The 27191-nt window shown below is 41.7% G+C and overlaps 1 protein-coding gene across 1 annotated transcript in view; it reads left to right on the top strand.

The window, feature by feature from the left end:
• Window positions 1–1681: 1681 nt before the first annotated feature.
• The window catches only part of TMEM244 (transmembrane protein 244), a 72019-nt gene continuing 46509 nt past the window's right edge, over window positions 1682–27191 (top strand). Inside the window, exons 1-2 of the mRNA XM_073673208.1 lie at window positions 1682–1714; window positions 4150–4235. Of these exons, the coding sequence (XP_073529309.1) occupies window positions 1682–1714; window positions 4150–4235 (119 nt within the window). The remainder of the gene's footprint in view (window positions 1715–4149; window positions 4236–27191) is intronic.

Below are 27191 nucleotides of genomic sequence, written 5' to 3'. Positions count from 1 at the left end.
TTCACATTGCTTGGTTTTTTGTCTTGTTTGCATTCTGTGCAATTTAAGGGTGTGGCATCCCCTTTGTTGAGCTGATTGGTATATATGTAGCTTACCACGGGCCTAGGTGGTCTGGAGTTGGGACCCGGTCCTATTTGTCTACCCTTTTATATGCATTACTTCAACTTTGATATACAGTAAGGTTTTTAATATAGGCAGTATAGGTACCGTCCCAATTTAGGGTCACCTTGCCGCTGGTGGGACGGCTTGTATACTTTTTTTGATCAAAAATAGTTCACTAAGTACCCTATATTTATTATGCAACTTTGCTTTACATTTATATATAATGATGGTAGGGTATGAGATATATTTTTGTCTTTTGTAGGTTTTTTTTAATCATCCACCACTGTTGTCTTCCGTGGGCGCCCATGTCTTTTTGCATTGATGAGTTCACCAGTGCTTTCTTTCTTTCTTAGGATGTACCAAACTGTAGATTTTGCCACTCCTAATATTGTAGCAATTTCTCGGATGGGTTTTTTCTGTTTTTGCAGCTTAAGGATGGCTTGTTTCACCTGCATGGAGAGCTCCTTTGACCGCATGTTTACTTCACAGCAAAACCTTCCAAATGCAAGCACCACACCTTAAATCAACTCCAGGCCCTTTATCTGCTTAATTGAGAATGACATAACGAGGGGATTTCCCACACCTGTCCATGAAATAGCCTTGGAGTCAATTGTCCAATTACTTTTGGTCCCTTTAAAAACAGGGTGGCACATGTTAAGGAGCTGAAACTCCTAAACCCTTCATTCAATTTTAATGTGGATACCCTCAAATGAAAGCTGAAAGTCTGAACTTCAACTGCATCTGAATTGTTTTGTTTAAAATTCATTGTGGTAATGTCTAGAACCAAAATTAGAAAAATGTTGTCTCTGTCCAAATATATATGGACCTAACTGTATATATATGTATATGTGTATATATATATATATATATATATATATATATATATATATATATATATATATATATATATATATAATTATTTACCTCTTCAAATTTGAGCTTTTTTGTTGGAGGTGGCCTTTATAAATTTCAATATACTTAGATATAAGTAGGCTTCTGCCATATGCCTCAGTGTAGACATACAGTGCGTTAGGCATCAAAGTTAGAAAAAATATATACAATAAAGTATACATTTTTTTCAGGTTGGCTCTACATAAAAACACAAAGTTTACTGGCCTTTTCTATACAGTAAATATGGATATGTATTTAGGTACTCCAGACTAGCTCTCTTGGCATATATGCCTAATCTATAATTTCAGTGTAAAAGCTGTGTAATGGTACTTTAGTTTGGTAAAAGTCATCTCACTTTCCTCCAGTGTCCCAATGTAACAAATCTTTAGATTTAAGGAATGCACTTGGGTTCAACTCAATGGAGAAAATAGCTAACAGAAAATGAAAAATAAGTTCTCATTCATTCTCATTCTAACTCCTTGCAGATAATATTTCTTCACATGGAAGTTATTTGTAAAACTCAGAGGCCATTCCTTTACAGATTATCCTTCCAGATGGTCTAAGTCTTTGCTGACTTCAATCCTACTAAGCTGCCAAGATATATATTATTCTGTCTTCCAACTAACATGTTGTTCATGACTTTCTGTACCTGCTTCCAAATCTATCCTTTACATTGTAGTATGTTCTGATGGCACTCAAGATCAAATTATCGGAGACAAAGGTAAAATAAATGCAAGGTATATGTACCAACAATATGCAGCATTATGTACATTAATGTAGAATACAGTAACTAGGATTGAGAATTTGGACTTTGTGATTATGAAGTTGACTCTGTCTCTAGCATAGAGCAGGTAAATTGTATGTTAATGAATATTTATGATGATTCTGCTGCTTTTATTGTTTTTAGAGTACTCATAACTCAGCTGCAGTTTAGGTTTTATTATTATTGGAATGCATGTTTTTCTCTACTGTTTCTGTATTTTATCACTTTATGTACTTAAACTGTGGTTCATATAATGTTTCTACGACTACATTCATCTGAAAGTTGTTTGCAAAAGTGCTTGATCCTTTTTATAACATCCACTCTGTGCTATTCTTTTTTGCTGCTCATGTCATTTTTATTAACATCGTAAGGTTATCTAAGTATAGATGTTCAACTTTTGTGCTTATTTATGGTGCAATTTTTAGTTACTATCTAGCGGTTTAGAAAAAGTTCACATTTTTAATTTTTGGCTTTCATATTTATTTTCTTTTATGTTACATATGTTTCTCAGCTATGATTGTCTGTCATCCCTAATACAAGACTACCAAGTTTCCGAAATGCATTAGGATAGGCCCCAGATCTCTGGTACTGTGTGCCCATTCAAGGCGTGCTCTCTCCAATACTAGGTAATGACTCCTAATGGTCCAGAGAGCAGAGAGGATCTCTGCACCTCAGAAATCAGTACTTTGTAATAAAGCAAGTAATATCAAGGACAAAGAGCTCCCAACAAATACTGTCTTGAACTATTTGGACAGTACATGGTTCTGTGCCTGAGGTGTTTGGCTCTATTAAAGAGAAATTATCATTAGGATTATCCATGTTAAACTAAAGGAATGGGCAGTATGGCGCTGAAGATACCTTCAGTTTAGAAATCTGCAGCCTGTTTTTTGTTAAATCATCATTAGAAATTTTGGCTTCCTAAACTGTTCATGCATTGGGGCGGGACTGTGGGTAGGGTCTTCGGGTCTGCCACTGCCCTCCGCTGCCTATGGTAGACATATCTTTTCTTCATGTAAATTTTGTGCTGGTGACGTCCTAGCTGGCGGACTTTAGGAAAATGGCAAAGGTGGCGGTGCATGTGCAGATCGATCCTCGGCGGTCTTCATAAAATGCCACTGTGGCGGCGCATGCGTAGAATGATATCTCGGCTCGTCATTGAGCCGAGATCTAAATCTACGCATGCACCGCCATCAGTGCCATTTTCCGAAAGCCTGCCACCAGATCAATTTGCACAAGCACCACCCGCAGCTAGGATGATGCCAGTGCAGCTCAAAGTTTACATGAGGAAAAATATAAAGACATCAGAAGCAGCGGAGGGGCCATGGCAGAGCTGAAGACCATACCCACTGATCCCCCCCTGATGCATGAAGAGTTTAGGAATCCAAATCTTCTAATAATTATTTAATAAAAACCAGGCTGAAGATTTCTATACTTAAGGTATCTATTTAATCAGTATGATACACCATTATGCCCACACCTTTAGTTTAAGATGGATAATCCTGATGACAGGTTCTCTTTAAGCCATAGTAACTTTGGCATTGTGTAAGTATTGTGTGGCTTTAGGTGAAAACAGTGTGAAACTTGCCCTACTTGGCATTATCTGAACATTTGTTACCTCCATATGGAGAAATTGGTCAAATAATATAGATCTACAGACATACTGTGTGACTATGTGGGCATAGTCTGCCATTATAAGTGGTGCTTTAGGCTATGTTCGTATTGCATTTTACATTCACACCAGTGGCTCTGTCGGAAACTACATCGGCTACATCTGAAGCTCTGAAAAATAGGATTTTGGCGTATGCACTGATATAGTTCATTGATATATAAAGGTGCTTCTCCCTTAAATTCCAACACACAAATTGCTCATTCCTTCAAATGAACATATCCAAGGCACTTGTAATGTGGTTTTCCAAATATGTGCAAAACGAGAAAACCTGTTAGTAGAAACATTAAAGTATGAACAGAATGTTTACTTGACACTTCACAGTGACTTCTTTGATTCGATTGGTGTCTTTTGTTCTCTTTTTATCAGTAAAGTGGTTTCTGTTGAAGCATTGAGAAAACACTCTAAATTGTATAAAAACTCAAAAGATATATTGGTCTTTTTTGATGGATCACTAAAGAATTCTGACATACAGTACAGTCATAACATGAAAAAAGCAATTGTATAGTTTTTATCCTGCTTGTCTATAACTGAGGTTCTCATAGCAAAAGTTCTATGATAAAGTATCTTTTTTAATCGTATCAACCAATCAGAAAGTTAGATTTACTTATTTTTTTAGTAATCTAAACAACTGAAATGTGGACTCTGATTAGTTAATATATGATCGAATGCAAACGCCGTCCAATATTCTGAATTTGTTTTTAATACAAATAATTTATTTCCTCAGGTTGTCTTACAGAATTTGCTTATTTGCACTCTAGTCTTCTACACAGTGCTATACTTAGCCCACATCATTTGCTTCATTATATTAAGGTAAGCACCATAACTAAAAGAAGAATTATGTTTAATCCATTGAAAATATTTCTTTAATTTGGCCCCAACAAAAGCAATACTGCTTGTTAATAAAGTCTCACAAGAAAAAGTAAATTGAGAGAGGGCTTCTCCAATTACTATCCTCCTTATTAGCCAGATCAGAACTCTTGGGGGGGGCAGCTTTTTTCACCAGATTTTTGGCATAAAAGCTTGGAAAATTTAGCATTTTATTTGAGGTCAAATTCATGACGTGCGGTGGCATTCGCTACACCACAAATCTTACTCCAGCAGGGGGAGGAGTAAGGATTGTCGCGAGATGCACATAGCGGCGCACGCCATTATATGTCTCATTGATTTATAAAACAAACACTGGACTAAGCAAATATAATATGTCAGGGGAGTAGTGATGTGATATCTCAGATTTCTAAAGAAGTTAATAACATGTGACACATATTCGCCTGGACATGTGTAGAATGGCTGACCATTCGGAACAAACTAAATACCAAAGGAAAAAAACAAACAAAACGTTCATGAAAGAGAAATACACTCAATGTATCAATAAAAAGTCCTTTATTTATGGTCAATGGGTAACCTTGGCACTGTGAGCAAAAGTGCACACACACGAGTATAAAAACATCTTTTGCAGACAATACAAAACTTATATCCCATAAATTTATCATTGCACCTGAACACATCAAAGGAAATTAATACAGTATAATGAACAGAAGAAACAACAATCGATTTGTAGAATGTCTCAACCAAATATAATCATCTAATGACGTAAGGAAAGAGGAATAGCATATAGTATGAGAGCACTTTTTGAGAACTTTTGTTGTGTTTTTATACTCATGTGTGTGCACTTTTGTTCACAGTGCCACGGTTACCCATTGACCATAAATAAAGGACTTTTTATTGATACATTGAGTGTATTACTCTTTCATGAACGTTTTGTTTGTTTTTTTCTTATGATATTTTTCTTTTGCCTGATTGATTTATTATGAGGTGTGACTTTTTAAAATCAAAGTTATAGGGGCCAATTCATCAAAGATTTTATGCCAGAAAACTGTGTAAAAACTATGAAAAGGCACAAAAATTGTACAATTTTTTTTCTCCTACTTTTGGCGTTTTTACGGCAGTTTAAATCAGCTCCACCAAAATGGGCAGAACCAGGGTGGGATGGGAGCGTGACGATGCCCGTCCATCAAAGTCATCAAAAAGGACAGCGTTTTGTACACAAGAAGTGCTACTCCAGTCCCTGATTGGACTAGCATTTCTGGTGCAATGCACCCAGGGAGGTGCTGCTGACTCAATAACTGCATACTTCTAAACCCCCCCTCTCATTAACATCAACACAAAAACTGTTCACAGAGAGCTTCATGGCATTTGGTTTCCATGGCGAGAAGGTGCATGTAAGCCCTAATTTGCCACACACAATGCCAAACTTTACATGAAATGATCGCTGGAAGAGAAGAAAAATGTTCTGCGCAGTGATGAATTACACTTCTCTACTTGATAGTCTGATGGCCGAGTCTAGGTTTGGCGATTGCCGTGAGAATGTTACCTACCTGACTGCATTGTGCTAGCAGTAAAAGGCATTAGAGAAAGGACAATGCAATGGGGTTATTTTTCAGGGGTTGGCCTGGTTGGTTCATTTCAGTGAAGGGAAATCATAATGCTTCAACCTACCAAGACATTTTGGACAATTCTATGCTTCCATCTTTGTGAAAATAGTTTGGATATGGTCCTCTTCTCTTCCTGCATGACTGTGCCCCAGTGCACAAAGCAAGATCCATGGTTGGGTGAGTTTTATGAGGAAGAATCTTTCTGGCCATGCAGAGGCCTAACCTCAACCCCATCAAATGCCTTTGGGATAACCTAAAAAGGAGATTGCAAGCCTTTAGTCCAACATCAGTGATTGACCTCACAAATGCTCTTGTGGATAAATGGGTAATTATTCACATTCCAAAATGTAATAGAAAGCCTTCCCTATAGAGTGGACTCACGGGGAAGACTCATTCTATATTGTTGGCTATAGATTTAAAATCTGATGTATTAAAAAGCTCCTGGTGTAGGTGTTACATTACATTTGTCCCTACAGTGTATATTTCCTTGTCAACATTTTATGATATACATTTTTTTTTTTTTCGTGTTTTCACTGCAATTTTCACCTGCAATATGAACGCAGGTGAATCCGCATGTGTTCATTGAACCATGTGGATTCACCACATTCAATACATTGTACTGGTCTAATTTCTCTTGCGAAGATTAGCGACTCCACAAGAGAAATTGACACGCTGTGGTCTGGAAAGACGCACCGCATGTCAGGTTGCAGGTGCACGGGGAAGCATACTGGACATGGGATTTCTACAAATCCCATCCACTATGCTGTAACAGCTGGCCACTGCAGGTTCCTGACTGTGGGAATATACCCTAAAGGGGTAATATCTGTCTCTATGTAAGGGCTACATGTGGTCGGGACTATGTAAAAATCCACATAGTCCTTGTAAACAGCTAAGTAAAACAAGTTACCGTATGTTGTTATCATTCAGTAATATAGGAGTTGATTGCAAAAACTGCAGCTGAAGCCATGCTCAGCAGTTTCCATAGTCCTGACTGCTTGTGGCCACTGCATAGAGACAGATATTCCAATCTAAGCCATGAATGGCTGAAATGGGAATAACCCTTTAATTTTGCATGAAATTAATCTAAATGGTCAACTTGTGACTGCATGAGTCTAAGGCCTCATACACATCCCCAAAATATGGCTCCCATCTTCTACAAACCTGCAATTAGCCTACTATTTTAGTGAATGGGACCTATATACTGTATGCCTCTCATCTGATATGGTAACAGACATTTTTTTCTGTTGGATTTTATACAAATATAATAGAAAAATGCTGTATGTGCAGATCAATGCTTCTAGAGAAAATAGCTTTGTACATATGGCACATAACAGAGTCTGTATGGCAGCAGCTAGAGCTGTACAGTTGTACATCAACTACTGATATACATGAAGAGCTATGCAGTACCTTGAATAAGTATTCATACTCTTTGAATTTTTTTAAAAATGTTCACATTTTTTCATGTTACACCCACAAACTAAAATGCTTTTTATTGGGATTTTATGTGATACAGTATACTAGCACAAAGTAATAAGCATTTGTGAAGTGAAAAGGTTTTCTAACTATTTTAAAAATATACAGTGGGTACGGAAAATATTCAGACCCCTTTCAATTTTTCACTTTGTTTCATTGCAGCCATTTGATAAATTCTAAAAAGTTCATTTTTTTTCTCATTAAAGTACACTCTGCACCCCATCTTGACTGAAAAAAACAGAAATGTAGAATTTTTTGCAAATTTATTAAAAAAGGAAAACTGAAATATCACATGGTCATAAGTATTCAGACCCTTTGCTCAGACAGTCATATTTAAGTCTCATGCTGTCCATTTCCTTGTGATCCTCCTTGAGATGGTTCTACTCCTTCATTGGAGTCCAGCTGTGTTTAATTAAACTGATAGGACTTGATTTGGAAAGGCACATACCTGTCTATATAAGACTTCACAGCTCACAGTGCATGTCAGACCAAATTAGAATCATGAGTTCAAAGGAACTGCCCAAGGAGCTCAGAGACAGAATTGTGGCAAGGCACAGATCTGGCCAAGGTTATAAAAGAATGTCTGCATTACTCAAGGTTCCTAAGAGCACAGTGGCCTCCATAATCCTTAAATGGAAGAAGTTTGGGACCACCAGAAGTCTTCCTAAATCTGGCCGTCCAGCCAAACTGAGCAATTGTGGGAGAAGAGCCTTGGTAAGAGAGGTAAAGAAGAACCCCAAGATCACTGTGGCTGAGATGCAGTAGGTAGATGGGAGAAAGTTCCACAAAGTCAACTATCACTGCAGCCCTCCACCAGTTGGGCCTTTGTGGCAGAGTAGCCCGACGGAAGCCTCTCCTCAGTGCAAGACATATGAAAGCCCTCATAGAGTTTGCTCACAAACACATGAAGGACTCCCAGACTATGAGAAATAAGATTCTCTGGTCTGATGATACGAAGATAGAACTTTTTGGTGATAATTCTAAGCGATATGTATGGAGAAAACCAGACACTGCTCATCACCTGCCCAATACAATCCCAACAGTGAAACATGGTGGTGGCAGCATCATGCTATGGGGGTGTTTTTCAGCTGCAGGGACAGGACCACTGGTTGCAATTGAAAGAAACATGATTGCGGCCAAGTACAGAGATATCCTGGATGAAAACCTCTTCCAGAGTGCTCTTGATCTCAGATTTGGCAGAAGGTTCACCTTCCAACAAGACAATGACCCTAAGCACACAGCTAAAATAACAAGGAAGTGGCTTCAGAACAACTCTGTGACCATTCTTGACTGACCCAGCCAGAGCCCTGACCTAAACCCAATTGAGCATCTCTGGAGAGGCCTGAAAATGACTGTCCACCAACGTTCACCATCCAACCTGATGGAACTGGAGAGGATCTGCAAGGAAGATTGGCAGAGGATCCCCAAATTCAGGTTTGAAAAACTTGTAGCATCATTCCCAAGAAGACTCATGGCTGTACTAGCTCAAAAGGGTGCTTCTACTCAATACTGAGCAAAGGGTGTGAATACTTATGACCATGTGATATTTCAGTTTTTCTTTTTTCATTTGCAAAAGATTTTACATTTATGTTTTCTTTTCAGTCAAGATGGGGTGCAGAGTATACTTTAATGAGAGAAAAAAAATGAACTTTTTAGAATTTACCAAATGGCTACAATGAAACAAAGAGTGAAAAATTTAAAGGGGTCTGAATACTTTCCGTACCCCCTGTAAATCTGAAATTTTGACTTACTTTTGTATTCAACACCCCCTGAGTCAATACTTTGCAGTACCACTTTTTGCTGCAATTACTCCTGCAAATCTTTTGGGGTATAGTATATCTCTACCAGCTTTGTACATCTAGAGGCTGAATTGTTTTGCCCATTCTTCTTTGGAAACTTGTTAGAACTCTCCTGTTAGGTTTTTTCTATTTTGCTGGTCACATGACCTTTTTGCCTATTTAATCCTGCTCCGCCCTTCTGGCCATGCTGGACTTCATTGTAATTTCTACTCTTAAGCTAGCCAGGTGCTTTGTAACCTTTCTCAGTCAGTTTAGCTAGGTCTTTTGACCTTTATGTTCTATGCTGTGTGTTTGTCTTTTTACGGCTACAATTTCTGCTAGGAGGTGTCCATCTTTCTCTCAGTCCCTAGTTCTTGTAGGGATCCCTCCCTCACATCTATAGGTCTTCGTTCAGACTAGCTGAGGACTTTAGCGGGTCTGATCGCAGGATCAGGTTCCCTGTTACATCGTAGGGATCTAGCTTAGTTCTATTGTAGGGACAGATCTCCTGTCTTTCCTTAGTGCTTGTAGCCTATCATAACAAAACTAACTCTAGCTCAGTGACATTTAATGGAGAGTGACTTCTTATGGTTTGCTTCCAAAAGTGGCTTTCTTCTTGCCAATCTTCCATAAAGGCCAGGATTATGGAGTATATGACTAATAGTTGCACTGTGGACAGATTCTCCCATCTGACCTGTTGATCTCTGCAGTTGCTTCAGAGTGACAATGGGCCACTTGGATGTTTATCTAATTAATGCTCTCCTTGCTGGGTACGTCAGTTTAGGTGGGCGGCCATGTCTTGGTAGGTTTGCAGTTGTGCCATACCCCCTTCATTTTTGAATAATGAATTGAACAGTGCTGCGTAAGATGTTCATAGCTTGGGCTATTTTTTATAACCTAACCCTGCTTTACTCTTGTCCATAACTTTAACACTAACCTGTCTGGTGTATTCCTTGGTTTTCATGATGCTGTTTGATCCCTAATCTTCTCCAGTAAAACTCTGAGGACTTCACAGAACAGCTGTAGTACTGAGAATAAATTACACACAGGTGAACTCAATTTACTAGTTATGTGGCTTTTGGAAGTAACTCAGGATTTATTTAGGGGTATCAGAGTGCAGGGAGCCAAATAAAAATGCACGTCACAATTGTCAGATTTATATTTTTAAAATAATTAGGTAACCATGTATCATTTCCTTTACTCTTAACAAATACTTGATAATTCATGTTGGTTTATCACATAAAATACATTTACGTTTGTGGTCATAATGTGAAAATATGTGGAAAAGTTCATAGGGTATGAATACTTTTTCCAGTAATTCTCCCAATTACATCTCCAATTGAAGGCTCTAATGCATAGTACTGTATAGCAGGGCCGGGATGAGGGGTAGGCAGGGTAGGCACCCATGCAGGGCGCTACCCATTGCCTCTCTGGAGGAGGCACACTTTAAAAAAAATCACTGGCAGTGCTGTGTCGGCAGCCACTCGGGGCCTTTCTCCAGTGCCAGCATTCAGTACACTAATGGCTGGGGCGCAGGCACAGGTGAGCAATGTCAGTGAGTCACTAATACTGCTCACCACTCTCTAGCAGCACCCTTGCCATTGTTCACTCCATGAATTCAATTGTATTCGCATGTTTAAGTCACTACACCGTGCCACTCAGCACCCAGTGTTAATTAAGATACAAGAGGAGACATAGGCTGCAGTGGACAAGGAGGATTATTTGAGTATTATTTTTTGTTTAATTTTTTTGTATTATTTGGCCACTGAATGGGGGGCTGTGGGTGGATATTATATTGGGAGTTGTAGGGACATCATACTGTGGGCTATGGGGACATTATACTTGGGGCTGTGGGGAAATCATATTTATTGGAGGATGTAGGGGACATTATACTGGGCGCTTTGGGGCCATAATATTTTATGGGAGACTGTGTGGGACATTTTATTTGGGGCTGTGGGGACATCATGTTATATGGGGGACTGTGGGGGACATTATGCTGGGGGCTGTGAAGTCAATAATGTATTGGAGGCTTTAGGGGACGTTATGTTGAGGGGCTGTGGTGACCATGTTGTATTGGGGGCTGTTGGTGACCTTATATTGGGGGCTATGGTGACCATACTGTATAGGGTACTTTGGGGGACATTATACTTGGGGCTGTGACAACCATATTGTGTAGGGGCTTTTGGGGACATTATACTGGGGGCTGTGCTGAAATATTCCATCTCTACCTGATGGAAACATTAATGGCAGATTATCATGATAGAGCTTATAAGATGTGTCACTTATCAGGCTGTGTGCTGTTGTTTAGTTATAATGAAGGTTTTATCCCTTGGACATTATCATTGCTGTGAGTAGCTGCAGCATGCCAAGTCATCTATCTCCACCCCCTCCTGTGATAAGCAGCTCACTGTCAATAGACAATATACATAGAGAACCTGGTGTGGGTGGGATTAACTTTCTCATCTCTGCTTCATACAGCATCTAAGAACTCTGCAACTGCTGCACCCAGTAAACTAAGTGATGCATTGTTGGATTCAGGGTATCTTTTCCTACATTATGCTGCTCTCACATGAAGTAGTAAAAACCTGGTGGCATATTCCCTTTAAGGATGGCCTACTTTTTCAGAGATAGTTGAACAAAGAAAATATCACTAAGGTCAGAATATTAATGAATGTATAAGGAGGTTTTTCCAATTTATCTTCCTTTCCTCTCCTACTTACTTGCCTTCCCCCTCTTTAACCTTTTTTTGTAATCTCTTCTTCGTTCTCCCTCTTTTTCTTCTGTGGTAGATCGGCTCACTCGTTGCACATAGAGGAACACTGTCTCTTTAAGTCTTCCACTGGTTTACTAAGAGTACTGCATAAAACCAGTGCAGAGTTAGCAAAACTAACATGGCCTTCCCGGCTTAACAGGAAAACAAAAACATAATGTCCTTGTTGATATGGGAATCCGCCCACTTCAGGAGCAATCAACACAAGGTCCAACTTTCCTTAACACGAAAACACAGCTCCAGAGCTTGCACCTCCATTCCCACCTGCTCTAGTACGCTGGGTATTTATCCTCTGGACTCCTTCCACTCTACAGCTGTTCAATCATCTTAGCACTTAACATGGCTGATTAACCCTTCTCAGCATTTTGTGTGCTGGATCATTTTTCTTAGGTTTATATTATGGAAGCTAACAACCTCAGTGCTACATACTGTATCTCCTCTCTAGTACTTTGCCAGTGACTTTGTCACACCTCTTAGATATACAATTATGTGAAAAATATTAGTAGTGTGTTTAAAACAACTGAGAAAAAGCTCAATCCTCATAATAGCGTTTACTTTCATACTGTATACATCAAGGCACTGGGAGCACTGCACATTAAATTCCAAATTAAAACATGAACAAAATATAAATTTTTAAGCTGAAAATGTAGAAAAGAGAATAGCAGTGTCTGTATTTTCATTTACAAACTCAAATATTTACAGAATAAACTGAAATTTGTTTACAGACTTCTCTTTTCTGTTAATCACTGAACTAATATTTAGCTGTATAACCTTTATTTCTGATAACTGCTTTACATCTTTGTAGCACGGAGTCAATTAGCACTTGACACTAGAGATGAGCGTTGTTCTACTCGAACTGTTCGCCAATCTCAAATTCGAGCTGTTTTGGGCGGTGTTCGAGCCGTTCGGCGAACACGAACAATTTGAGAAAAATTCGGCTGTTCGAGGTTATGTTCGATAACTGTTCGTGCACCAAAATCATAACTGGATTTTTTCTCAGTAATGATGAAAATTAATGTTAATACGCAGTTTGAGTGTACAGCGGGGTGGGGGGAGGGGCAGGGGATGGATCTCTGCAGGAACAATGAAGATCTCCATTTTTTTTTTCTCTTTCCCGCATTTACAGTGGGGAGGTGCAATCTGTCAGCCTATCAGCAGCGCACACACGGAGCGAAGTGCTTTTTTTCACACAAGCAAGGGCATGTGTCATTGGCAGTGTATGTCACATGTCCTTGCCCTATAAGACCAAGCCATTTTCCCCGTCGCCACCATTTTCTCACTGCTGCAGCTGCGTGTTAGACGGCACCGCTGTTGCTGTGTGCGCTATACCTTGTTAATTTCAAGCCAATTTTCGCACAAATCTACAGATAGCTTGGGAGTAGGGAATAGTTGTGATTGCAGTCCTTTTCAGGACTAGGTTACATCAGTTCCTATCAGTTTTTGCCAGGCAGGTCTGTGCCAGTGCTGTGCAAGTTTTTTTCACAGCATTTGGCTGAATCTAGCAAAGCTAATCCTTTTTGGCCTATTGCAAAGTGTGTTAGTCAGTGGAGTAGCCTATCTGTGTTGCAAGATATACCACCTGTGTATAGAATACCAATTTTTTTACTGCACCTAGTGAAGTAAAATCTTTTGGGCATAGCATCATTCTATTAGTCCATCTATACTGACCTCCATCAGGTTGCAAATTGAATATAATTTTTTTCTGCATCTAGCTCTGAAAAAATATTGGGCTTCTAGCTGTGTGTGGGACTTGTTGTATTAGTCCATCTATACTGACCTCCATCAGGTTGCAAACTGAATATATTTTTTTCTGCATCTACCTCTGAAAAAATATGTGGCCTTCTAGCAGTGTGTGGGACTTTCTCTATAAGTTCATCTATACTGACCTCCATCAGGTTGCAAACTGAATATAATTTTTATCTGCATCTAGCTCTGAAAAAATATTTGGCCTTCTAGCAGTGTGTGGGACTTTCTCTATTAGTCCATCTATACTGACCTCCATCAGGTTGCAAATTAAAAATAATTTTTATCTGCATCTACAGTACCTCTGAAAAAATATTTGGGCTTCTAGCTGTGTGTGGGACTTGTTGTATTAGTCCATCTATACTGACTTCCATCAGGTTGCAAATTAAAAATAATTTTTATCTGCATCTACAGTACCTCTGAAAAAATATTTGGGCTTCTAGCTGTGTGTGGGACTTGTTCTATTAGTCCATCTATACTGACCTCGATCAGGTTGCAAATTGAATATAATTTTTATCTGCATCTAGCTCTGAAAAAATATTTGGCCTTCTAGCAGTGTGTGGGACTTTCTCTATTAGTCCATCTATACTGACCTCCATCAGGTTGCAAATTAAAAATAATTTTTATCTGCATCTAGCTCTGAAAAAATATTTGGCCTTCTAGCAGTGTGTGGGACTTTCTCTATTAGTCCATCTATACTGACCTCCATCAGGTTGCAAATTAAAAATAATTTTTATCTGCATCTACCTCTGAAAAAATATTTGGGCTTCTAGCTGTGTGTGGGACTTGTTCTATTAATCCATCTATACAGACCTCCATCAGGTTGCAAACTGAATATAATTTTTTTCTGCATCTAGCTCTGAAAAAATATTTGGCCTTCTAGCAGTGTGTGGGACTTGTTCTATTAGTCCACCTATACTGACCTCCATCAGGTTGCAAATTCAAAAGAATTTTTTGTCTGCATCTAGCTCTGAAAAAATATTTGGCCTTCTAGCAGTGTGTGGGACTTTCTCTATTAGTCCATCTATACTGACCTCCATCAGGTTGCAAACTGAATATATTTTTTTTCTGCATCTACCTCTGAAAAAATATTGGGCTTGTAGCTGTGTGTGGGACTTGTTCTATTAATCCATCTATACAGACCTCCATCAGGTTGCAAAATGAATAAAAAAATTTTCTGCATCTACCTCTGAAAAAATATTTGGGCTTCTAGCTGTGTGTGGGACTTGTTCTATTAGTCCATCTATACTGACCTCCATCAGGTTGCAAATTGAATATAATTTTTTTCTGCATCTAACCCAGTCAATAGTTTTGGCCTAATACCACAGTTTGGCCACTCAGCTCTGCTCGGTTCCCATCCATTGTTTTTTTGTGCAAACAACTCCAGAGTTGTGAATTAGTTAACCACCAAAATGAGTGGAAAAAGGCCTGCTGCTGGTGGAAAGGGGAATAGGCGTGTTGGGAAGGGGAAAAAAGGTTGTGTCCGTGGGGTAGGTGTTAAAGCAACAGTAACATCTGCAGAAGAAAGACCATCTTCCAGCCAAACTAAAATGTCTACTTCTTTTAGCGGACAATGTGATAAGATCCCTTTCTTATGGCCAGGCCAATCGCTACAAATTCCAGATGAGGCACAAAAACAGCAAGTGCTGCAATGGATATCAAGTGCTCCTTTAAGTGGGCTCTCCTCCACATCAACTTCAACATCACAAATACTCCAGTCCTCAAAGGTGTCACCCCAATCGCACTTGCTTCCTCACAGCTCCCAAATCTCCAGCTGCCCGTCTGAGTATGAGGTAGAACAGATGGTTGAGTCTGCAGAGCTGTTTACTCATACTATAGCCTGGGAATCAGAGGTCGACTCCAGCGCTTCTGTGAATCCAGACGAGGAAATGATCTGCACTGATGCCCAGAATCTTTATGAGTCGGATCCAGGACCAGACACAGAAGGTTCTGACCATAATGTAGACCCTCATTCCCAAACTGTAACTCCTGTTGGTGGAGACAATGAGGAAGACGATGATAAGACTCAAATACCTGATTGGAGCGACAACTTTAGTTTTTTGTCAGGGCAGGAACAGGTTGGCTCTGAGGACGACTGGTGTGATAACGCACAGGGTGATGTTAATGAGGTTGGAGATCCCACTTACTGTCAACCCACAGTCAGCCAAGAGATGAGGTCAGCAGAGGAGGTGGAGGAAGATGCTAGTGACGACGAGGTCAGGTTGCGCCTTCCTGGACAGAGACGTAGTACTGGAAGCACGTCAACAACTGCATCCTCAAACACAACTCTGCCTCTCACCACAAGTCGTGGTGGCTCTTCAGGTCGCATGGGTGCTAAGCCTTGCATAGCCTGGGCATTTTTTCAGATCGATAAAGATGACCCAACTCGTGTTATCTGTAACATTTGTCAGCAAAAGCTAAGTAGAGGCCAAAAAATACATAGTTTGAGTACTTCATGCATGAACCGGCACATGGACATGAAGCATAAGTTGCAGTGGGAAGCTCAGTGTGCTACAATGCGGCCTAGCCGGCCGGGCCAACCACCGTCTGCCAAATCTTGTGCATCCGCGGCCTCTTCATCCTCTGTGACTGGGGGGACAGCAGTCACACCTGTTTTGTTGCGGAGACCTGCCACCTCTTTACCCGCAACAGCCAGCGTGATTGGCAGGTCATCATTTTCTTTGGAGGTGGTAACACCAGCTGGTGTTGAGCGCTGTCCGACATCGATAGCACCACCTTTGGATCAAGGCAACCTAACATGTCCGCCTGCATCTTCCTCACAGACCGGCAGTTTGCCGGGGACACCCTTATCAACCCCGTCTAAGCACAATAGCCAGCCCTCGGTCCCTCAGATGTGGACAAGTAAAAGACCATTTCCTCCTAGCCATGAGAAAGCTAAGAGGTTGAATTTCACCATCTGCAAGCTCTTGGCTACAGAAATGCTGCCTTTCCGCCTGGTGGACACAGAGGATTTTCGAGACCTTATGTCCGTCGCAGTGCCCCAGTACCAGATGCCCAGTCGGCACTACTTCTCAAAGAAAGGTGTGCCTGCGCTCCACCAGCATGTCGCACACAACATCACCGCTTCTTTGAGAAACTCTGTGTGTGACAGGGTGCATTTCACCACAGACACTTGGACGAGTAGGCATGGACAGGGGCGTTACATGTCGCTGACTGGGCACTGGGTAACTATGGTGACAGCAGGACAAGGGGCTGCTGTCCAAGTCTTGCCGTCCCCACGAGTTGTGCGTCAATCCTCTTTATGTCAAAGTTCCTCCACTGCTTCTGCCTCCTCAACCTCCTCTCGGTCTTCCACCTGCACCCAAAGCCTGTCTGGTCATGCCACAAGCTTTCTAACTGCGCAGAAGGGATCCTGCACACCTCCTTACTATGCTGGCATTAGGGCTCAACGTCATCAGGCGGTTTTTACATTGAAATGTCTGGGAAATGTGAGTCACACAGCTGAGGAGTTGTGGTCAGCTCTGGAGAACCAATTTCATGAATGGTTGTCTCCACTGGACCTGAAACCAGGGAAGGCCGTGTGCGACAATGCTGCAAACCTGGGTGCGGCCCTTCGCCGGGGCAATGTCACACACGTGCCTTGTATGGCTCACGTGTTGAACCTGGTTGTCCAGCAATTTTTAGCCCACTATCCCAGACTAGATGGCCTTCTGCAGAGGGCACGGTCGCTGTGTGCTCACTTCCGCCGTTCGCATCCCGCAGCTCAGCGACTTACATCTCTACAGAAGTCGTTGGGCCTGCCACTTCACCGGCTAAAATGCGATGTGCCTACCCGGTGGAATTCAACTCTGCACATGTTGCAGCAACTGTGGCAGCACCGACAAGCCCTGGTGCAATACGTTCTGACGTATAGCCTGGGCCAACGAGATCCAGAGGTGGGGCAAATCACGCTGGAGGAGTGGTCTCAGATCAGGGACCTATGCACCCTTCTGCACAGTTTTGAAATGGCGACGAAGATGTTTAGTGCTGACGATGCCATTATCAGCATGACTATTCCGGTGATTTACATGCTGGAGCACATGTTAAACAGAATTCGGAGTCAGGTGGTGGCACAAGAGGAGGTGGAGGAAGTAGAGGAGGAGGAGTTGTATGCGGAAGGGCTAACATCTGCAAGGCCCAGACGGTCGGCAGCACCAAGGCGGCAGGCATGTGAGGGTGGGGGAGATGGTTTTACCAGGGCGCATGGTAACAGCCAAACTAGTGAGGAAGGTGCAGGAGCCCAGGAAGAAGTGGAGGACGAACTGATGGAAGACTCATCAGATGAGGGAGACCTTGATCACATTTCTGTTGTGCGAGGTTGGGGGGAGAGGACAGAGGAAGGAAGCATGATTGCTACCTCGCCACCAACACAACAGGAACTTGGTGCTCCTGGATGCGCAACACACATGAGAGCCTTCTTGCTGCACTACCTGCAACATGACCCTCGAATTGTGAGAATTAGAAATAATCCTGACTACTGGGTTGCCACACTGTTAGATCCCCGGTACAAAAGTAAATTTGCAGAAATTATTCCTGCCATAGAAAGGGATGCATGCATGCAGGAGTATCAGCAGAGACTGTTGCAGAATCTTACATGTGCTTTTCCACAAAATACCAGTGGTGCACGTAGTGAATCTCACAGTTCCAACGTGCCAACCGTGGGACCGTCAAGTGTTCAGCACTCAAACCGTAACAGAACCACAGTATCTGCTGGTAACATCAATTTTGCGGAATCATTTCACCACTTTTTTAGCCCATCCTTTGCAAGGCCACAGGAGACAAGAAGTCTGACACATAGTCAACGCCTAGAGACGATGGTACAGGAGTATCTCCAAGTAAACATTGAAGCCATGACTGTGTCACTGGACCCTTGCTCTTTTTGGGCTTCCAATCTGGATAAATGGCCGGAGCTAGCCACTTACGCCTTGGAGATCTTGTCATGCCCCGCAGCCAGCGTTCTGTCTGAACGTGTGTTCAGCGCTGCTGGTGGTGTGCTGACAGATAAGCGCACGCGGCTCTCCACTGATAATGTAGACAGACTCACGTTCATAAAGATGAATAAATCATGGATCCGAAACGACTTTTCTACCCCTGTGTCATCCTGGGGAGAGTAAAAGCTTGATGATTGGTTAAAATCACCCTACCAACCGTTTTAAGCTTTCAAATTACTAATCATGTTTATCTGTATCTTGGCTGGAAAATAATTTGGGCTTTGTAGCAGTGTGCAGCACTGATTCTATTAGGCCATCTATAATAAGCTCCACCAGATTTAAAATTACTAATCATGTTTATCTGTATCTTGACTGGAAAATAATTTGGGCTTTGTAGCAGTGTGCAGCACTGATCCTATTAGGCCATCTATACTAAAGCTTCACCAGATTTAAAATTAATAATAATTTTTAGCTGCATCTAGCCCGGAAAATAATTTTGGGGCTCCGAGATGCGCAAGACACATAAGTGCCTTCTTGCTGCACTACCTGCAGCATGACCCTCATATTGTCAGAATTCGAAGTAATCATGACTACTGGGTTGCCACACTCTTAGATCCCCCAAACTTTTCGATCAACCTTTTCATTTTAATAAAGACCAAAAAAATGGTCATTTTTGAAATTATAAGCATTAGCAGGTTGTTAGAAACTGAAATCAAACAGTTTTCAACTCAAAACTTTATTCTAGGTGATGTTACATTTTCACATAGGACCCCTTGTTCGAAAGGAGCTTCTGAACTCTCTCGTCCATTGAATTTGTCAGGTTTTGGATGGTTTCTGCTTCAATTGTTTTGCATGAGGACAGAATACCCTCCCAGAGCTGTTGCTTAGATGTGAACTGCCTCCCGCCATCATAGACACTCCTTTTAATGATGCTCCAAAGGTTCTGAATGGGGTAGAGGTCAGGGGAGCATGGGGGTCACACCATAAGTTTGTCCCCTTTTATGCCCATATCAGCCAGAGATGCAGATGTTTTATGTGCAGCATGAGATGGTGCATTATCATGCAGAAAAATGATCTTGCTGTGAAATACACGGTTCTTCTTCTTGAACCATGGCAGGAAGTGCTGTTTGAGAAAATCCACATACATTATGGAGTTCATCTTTAGCGCCTTCAGGGATCCTAAAGGGGCCGACAATCTCTCTCCCCATGATTCCAGCCCAAAACATTACTCCACCTCCTCCTTGTTGGCGCTGTAGCCGTGTTTGCGTGGGGTGTCCATCAACCAGCCATCCTCCACTCCATCCATCTGGACCATCGAGCGCTGCACGGCACTCATCCATGAACAAAACAGTTTTGAAATCAGTCTTCATGTAATGTTTGGCCCACTGGAGCCGTTTCTGCTTGTGTGAAGTGGATAGAGGAGGTCGACAGGATGGCGTATGCACAGCTGCAAACCTCTGAAGGACCCTGAATCTTGTTGTTCGGGGGACGTTGGAGGCACCAGCAGCTTCAAAAACTTGTCTGCTGCTATGACAAGGCTTTTTTGCCGCTGCTCTTTCAAACTGACGTAATTGCCTGTAGGAAAGAGTCCTCAATTTGCCCTTATCAGCACGCACACGTGTGTACTGTGAATCAGCTACATACTTCTTGATTGCCAAGACACTTCATCCTGATCATCGCACAATGTTGATTGTAGTCATGCCTTGACCTAAACACTCCACAATTTGTTGCTTCTCAGCAGCCGACACATCCTTTTTCTTTCCCATTTTGGCAGAAAATGTAGGCTGCTTAATAATGTGAGACAGCCTTCTTAAGTAGTCTTGCCTTTCATTGGACACACCTGCCAAACTAATTAGCACAGGTGTCTGCAATTGCTTACAGTGATATAAAGAGCCCTGACACACATCACCATCAATGAGTTTAACTGACAAACAAACAAATTCTTCCCTTATCACTCCTAAACACTTTTTGCATAATAATTTGGAACACAGTGTACATGTGCTTTTCCACAAAACACCAGTGGTTCACGTAGTGAATCTTACAGTTCTAACTTGCCAACCGTGGTCTGTATGGAGTTGTTCAATAAAGGGCCCAAAATTAAGATAACATAGATGGGAGAGGTCTCTATGAATAGGAATTCCTAAGTATTTGATACCCTGTGAGGGCCAGGCAAAGGGAAAGTTGGACTGGATGGAATCCTATATGGATTTGGGGAGGGAGACATCGAGGGCCTCAGACTTCGCTGCATTGATTTTAAAATTTGACCATGTAACAAAGTGATCTATTTCAGCCCTAACAGCATGGATGGATATATGTGATTGAGTGATATATACTAGGACATCATCAGCAAATAGAGAGCACTTGTACTCGGTGCCTCCCACCTCAATCCACCTAATATTGGGGTTATGGCGAATTGATGAGAGCAGGTGCTCCGTCACTAGGATGTATAAGAGAGGGGACAGAGAACATCCCTGCCTTGTCCCATTGGTGATTGTGAAAGGTGATGAAAATGTTCTGACGCGCCCCCTGGGCCTTGGGACACCCGGAGCCGGACCCTTTTTGGTGGATGCTGGTGGTTGTAGTCTCCGTGGCGGCGACCCAGTTCCGTGGCTCAGGGTGGTCAAACCAGTGGCGGAACTATTTATGTGGTTTTGATGTTTAAATGTCCGACTACGCCACCCGTGGATTGCGGTCAGAGTGAACCGCCGCTCCAGGGCAGACCGCTGAGGCTGGTGTTGTGGGTGCAGCAGAGTGTAGCATAACTCCCCACGGGAGGAGTATAGCCTCAGGGCAGTGTATGCGGAGGATGGGGGTGATGGTGCAGGGCAGCAGCAGTAACGACACGGAGTCAGTGATGCAGTCCAGGGCCTTTACTCACAGTTCTTATTATCCAGACCACGTCTGCAGGTAATGGCTGCCCACGTCGTACTGTGCTCACCAGGTGAGGGGCTCAGACAACTCCCAGATAACTTTGGAGCGCTTCACAGGACCCCCTTTGTGTGTCCTTTGTCTGGCCTTTCTTACCAACCCTTCTGTCCGGCTGCCTCGGGCCTCCTCTTGGTAAACTTGGAGCCAGTTTCCCTGACCCTATGTGGTGCCTTCCTAGCAGGTGTAGCGAGGGGCTGCACCACATAAAATGTCACAGCCTCCTGTTTCTTGCTGAGGGTCGTTTCCTGCCTGCACTAGTTTCGGGGACCGGTCTCCCCCTTTGGCCTGACCCCTCCACGCAAGTGGATTCGGGCGTGCGGTGGCGACTCGCCCGTCCGCACCCCTGGGATCCTTTCGTTCCTCGTTCCTGGAGCCTTCTCTGCTCCTCTTCCTTCCTTCTCCCTCTTCCAGGCCTGGGCCTCTGTTACTAGGACCGCCTCCGGAGCAGAGCTCATGCAGAGCCCCTGCTCCCTGCCACTTCTGCTCAGACTTCTCTGCACTGAACTAAGATGGTGCCCACCTTTTATACTCCCTTCTCAATGCACCCAGGAACTGCTTCCTCCCTGCTCCTGCACTACAGGGTTCCCCTTCCTCAGTGTTCCCTCCCCCCACTCCAGCCAGGGACAGGGACTGTCGTGCCCATCTCAGGGGCATATTGGTCGCCCTGCCCCACGGCAATGTGGTGTAATGCATGCAGGTGTCGGGTCCTGATCCACACTACATCCTTACCTGAGAGTGAGATATCACACCTCTGGGTGAGGTGCAATACCTCTGTTGCAACCGAGCCCTCAGGGTGCTACAGTTCCATTTATCTTCAGCCTAGGTGACGTATTGCGATACAGGGCCGTGATTTTGGCTATAAAAGGGTCCCCTAGACCCCTACCCCAAGCTTTTTAAGAGAATCATATATGGCGTGCCAGGAGACTCTATGGAATGCTTTCTCAGCATCCAACGAGAGTATCTAATTACAAATTTTTAACTGCATCTAGCCCAGGAAATACTTTGTGCCTAGTAGCAGTGTCTGCTGTTTCAGTAGTTTTGAGGCGTAATGCAGAAGTGATATGGGGCGATAGCTAGACAGAGAGGATGGGTCAAGGGATGGCTTTTTGAGGATGGGTGTGATCGAGGCATGTTTGAAGCATGAGGGGAAGACACCAGTTGTTAGTGACAGGTTGAAAAGGTGGGTTAGGGTTGGGATGAAGACTGTGTGTTAAGGATGAGGTGGGACGGGATTGGGTCAAGTTCGCAGGTTGTGAGGTGTGATTTGGAGAGTAAAGAGGAAAGTTGATCTTCCGTAATGGTGGAGAAGTTGGCTTTGGAGGAGGAGGGTTGAGTAGATATGAGGAGGGACTCTGGGGACTTATGGCAAAAGCTTTGTCTGATGGTGTCAATCTTCTGCTTGAAGAATGAGGCAAAGTCTTCGACTGAGATGAGAGGAGAGGGAGGAGGTGCTGGAGGACGGAGGAGAGAATTGAAAGTGTTGAATAGCTGTTTAGGGTTGTAAGACAGGGAGGATATGAGAGATGAGAAGTAGGTTTGTTTTGCTGCATTAAGTGTGGACTTGAAAGTAGTGAGGGACTGTTTGAATGCGATGAAATGCTCGCTGGAGTAGGATCTTTTCCATTTCCGCTCAGCAACCCTGGAGGCCCTTTGCAGTTCTTTAGTCAGGTTGGTGTGCCAGGGTTGCCTGTTGAGTGGGCGAGCTGTGGTGTGTGTGAGGGGGGGGCGACCGAATTGAGAGCTGCAGCTGTTGTGGTGTTATAAAAAGTGGCAGCAGCATCTGCATCTTGTAATGAACTTATGCCTGTGAGAGGGAGAAGGGATCCAGAGAGTGAGTGTAGGTCAAGGTGTTTGAGATTTATGCGAGGGTGTGCAAGTTTGTGGAGTGGGGATTGTGGATGTTGCCCACTTGCTTGTGTGTTTGTAGTCATTGTCCTGCTGAAACACACATTTCAAGGGCATTTATTCATCATAAGGCAACATGACCTCTTCCCGTATTTTGATACAGACTTCACAGTGTATTGTGGCTTGAATTAAGTATTTATGGGTCATCTCACAAACTCTCTATGGCCTTTAGACCCAATTAGAACAATCTTGCTTTCATCTGTCCATAGAATGTTGCACCATTTCTGTTTAGGCCAGTAAATGAATTTTTTGGCAAACTGTAACCTTTTTAACACGTCTTTTTTTCAGCAATGGTAGTTTACGAGGGTTTCTTGCAAATAGTTTGGCGTCTTCTGATGGTTGCAGGACCCACTAGTAACTGGAGATCTTTGATCTCCCTGAAGCTGATCATTGGATGCTTCTTTGCTATTCTTGTGATTCTATGATCTATGCGGATGGTAGTATTTCTTTTCCTACCATGTGTTTCGGGTTTTGTTTGTCATTTTAAAGCAATGGAAGTCTTTTTAGCTGACCAGCCAATTATTTTCTGCACTTCTTTATATTGTGTCCCCTCTCCAATCAATTTCCTGATCTAAGTTTACTCCTTTGGTATAATATCTGGAACGACCCATTTTACTCACTAAGCAAGGGCTAAAACCAGCAGGTATAACATATGCTACCCTCCTTTAAATAAAGGCCATAATTGACACCTGTTTCTTCACAAATTGACACCTGTTTCTTCACAGAATGAATGACCTTACTAATTGAACTCCATACTGCTATTTATTTGAACTCCCCCTTTCATTAAATGAGTCAATTACACCCACTCAACAGCATGCACGTCATTACCGTTTATTCTGTTGGTTGCCCGTTACTCGTCTACACCTTATCATGAATTTTTTCCACATGTTGCTTGATCTATTCTGCCAAAAACACAAATTAAACACATTAGTGATGTTAGACTATTATTTTGCACATAACTGTAACCCTCACACTTTTCCAACTAGATTGACAATTAGTTACGGGTTGAATGTACTGTATTACCATAATGTTATCTTGCAGTCTTGCCACTAACTATATTGGTATCTCTCAACAAGTGATCTCATTTTGTCATTGAACCTTACTATTTCACTATTGTACTTTTATTCTGTTATTATATGTCTTCAGATACATCACTTGAATTTTGCTCTAGCACAAATATAGCTGGTTGAAATTTGTGAGGTATGCTTTATAAAATATATTACAAGTATGAGACATTATTCTTCGATTAAAAAAAATTCTAAAAAATATATATTTAAAATTATTCAAACCATACGTTAAATTCCAAAAAGAAAAAAAATAATTATCCATAATTTCCAGTCCAAAAATAGAATAAAAACAGATCAAAACATCATATATACTCCAAGGTGATATCAATTAAAAATATGTCAGCTCATAGTGCAAAAAACAAGCTCCATGAATGGACTAATAAAGAGGTCCTAGGTTTCAGAAAAAGGCATCGCAAACAAAGCTTTTTTTTATAAATGTACGATTTTTTTCATTATTAAACTAGCAAAAAGCTGAACAAGTTTGGTATTGCAATAATCATACTGAACCGGAAAGTCATCTTCCAGGTTATTTTTACTACCCAATGAATGCCGTAAAAAGAAAACCTAAAAAACATTGAGGGTATTTTGTTTTTTTCACAATTTTGGCACACTTGGACATTTTTCTCCATATTTCAGTACATTATATGGTAATTGAGAAGAGAGAAAACCTAGCTGACCAAAGGAGCTTATAATTTAAGGATGAGAATGAGAGGACCCCGCTAACAAAAGGAGCTTATAATTTACAGGTGAGAGGGCACTACGCTAATCATAAGAGCTTACACTTTAGAGGTGAAAAAGAGAGGACTCCACTGACCATAAGAGCTTCCAATTGACAAGTGCGACATCGACATCTGCCTGCTCTCTGATGCTTCCGCAGAGTGGGAAATGGTGACAGGCAAGTTTGTTTTTTTGCAAAATTGAAAATTAAAATGTTTTCAATCGCATGAAACTGCGAGTTTCAGGAAATTAAACACAATCTTGATCCTCTAGAAAATTGGTTCTTTAGAAAAAGAACTCAAAGAGGAGGAAGGAAAAAGAAAGAAAAAAGGCAAGAGAAGTCAAAATATGAAATCAAATTCAGGCATAATGCAGGCACTCTTTTTATCAGTCTTTTTATCAGTCTGGCTGGAGATCCATTTAGCAGCATGCATTTTGTTGAAATGGCGTTTTGCACATAAAGCTTTTTCTCCAAATGCCACACACACAGTAGGTTATGAAATGTAATTAGTAAATGTGGATGAGTTTGGTCTGAGTTCACAGATAATAAATTATTCATTCATGTGTGACATTATGCTGATATAATCTTTGATTAATTAAGATAATGAGTTTAATTCACAAAATGTTTTCTGAAAATTGTAGATCATGACCTAAACTATTCATGACCTCCACAATATCATCCATCATAATTTTCAAACTATATCTTGTACCCATATACAGTACTGCATATCCTAAAAATAAGTGCAAAATTCTGTGTCTAATGTCTATTAATCTGCGTCCAAAGTCTATTAATATGAAAATAATTTAGGAGACCTGGATTTGAATATAGAATACAAATGTAGAATGTAAGGCCGCAAGGGCATATCCTAAGGGTTGGCTATGAGTTTTGTAGTCCCAGATAAAGCGGTTATGTTTAGGAAGACTAATAAGCATGACATCAAAGTTGTACTCTGCAGCACATTCACAGTACTTAAAGGGGTTTTCTCTTTTCAATAAACTATTGGCCATATGCCAATTACTTTACTAACCCTCCCGGGCACAGTGCTGTGTCTCCGTGGCTCTTCTGATCTCTGTTGTTTGGCTGCAACTGTGATTTAATGTTGACAGTGCTGCGACCAATCACTGAGCTCAGCAGCTCGTGCCATCTAAACCCTTAGAGCCAATGATTCGCGAGCCACAATTCATTGGACCGCGAGCTACATGTGGCTCTCAAGCTACAGGTTGGGGACCCCTGTGTTACATTGTCAGGGTGTCAGTATGCTCTCAAGAGTTCACTGAATATCTAAGCTACTATCTACTATATCCATTGCTAAATATTGTCAGATTTGGAATTATAAAAACATATGTTAATTTTCATTATTTTTAAATGTATCCTTAATATTTTTAAAGATGATACTTGGTTTATAGAGTGATATTGGTACAAAGCCTAATTGGCAAAAATGTGTAAATCTGTTAACTTGGAAAAATAAAAAGCAAACACAATTAGACTCATTAAAAAGGTTGTTTAAGGATATGTTGATGCCTTTGCCTTCCTTTATTAAAAAAGATGAGTGAAAAGAAAATCTGTATTCAGTGAACATTGTGTTACAAATAAATAACAAAAATCATTGAATAGACATTATATTATGATGGCATAGCTAATTACCATTACCATGTATCAGGGTTGTCACTAGGCATTTAGACCCTTTGCAATAGGTTTTAATCATTGTGCCCTGTGGTCAGGAGAGACTTTATGTTTTTCTCCTGCCTACTACACGGTACAGCAGCTCACATATCCTCAACCTTCTTTCACTCCATTGTTCCCCCCCTCCTCTCTGACCTGACCACGCTGCAGCTTCAATCCTCCCTCAGATGGGTAGGCAGCACTGTCTTATCTTCTTCTTCTGCAGTCACCTCCTCTCCTTCCCTTATGTCTGTGTGCTCCCCGATAATAAAATCAGGCAGCACACCAAAACTACACAGGGATGTGTGTATACACCCCTAATGCCACATGTGCCACTTACTTTACAGGCCAGAAGGGGT

This window comes from Phyllobates terribilis, unplaced genomic scaffold (assembly GCF_046119375.1).
Source record: "Phyllobates terribilis strain yellow unplaced genomic scaffold, ASM4611937v1 Scaffold_3__8_contigs__length_932513732, whole genome shotgun sequence".
NCBI lineage: Eukaryota > Metazoa > Chordata > Amphibia > Anura > Dendrobatidae > Phyllobates > Phyllobates terribilis.
This window is presented reverse-complemented; position numbering and strand designations above follow the sequence as displayed.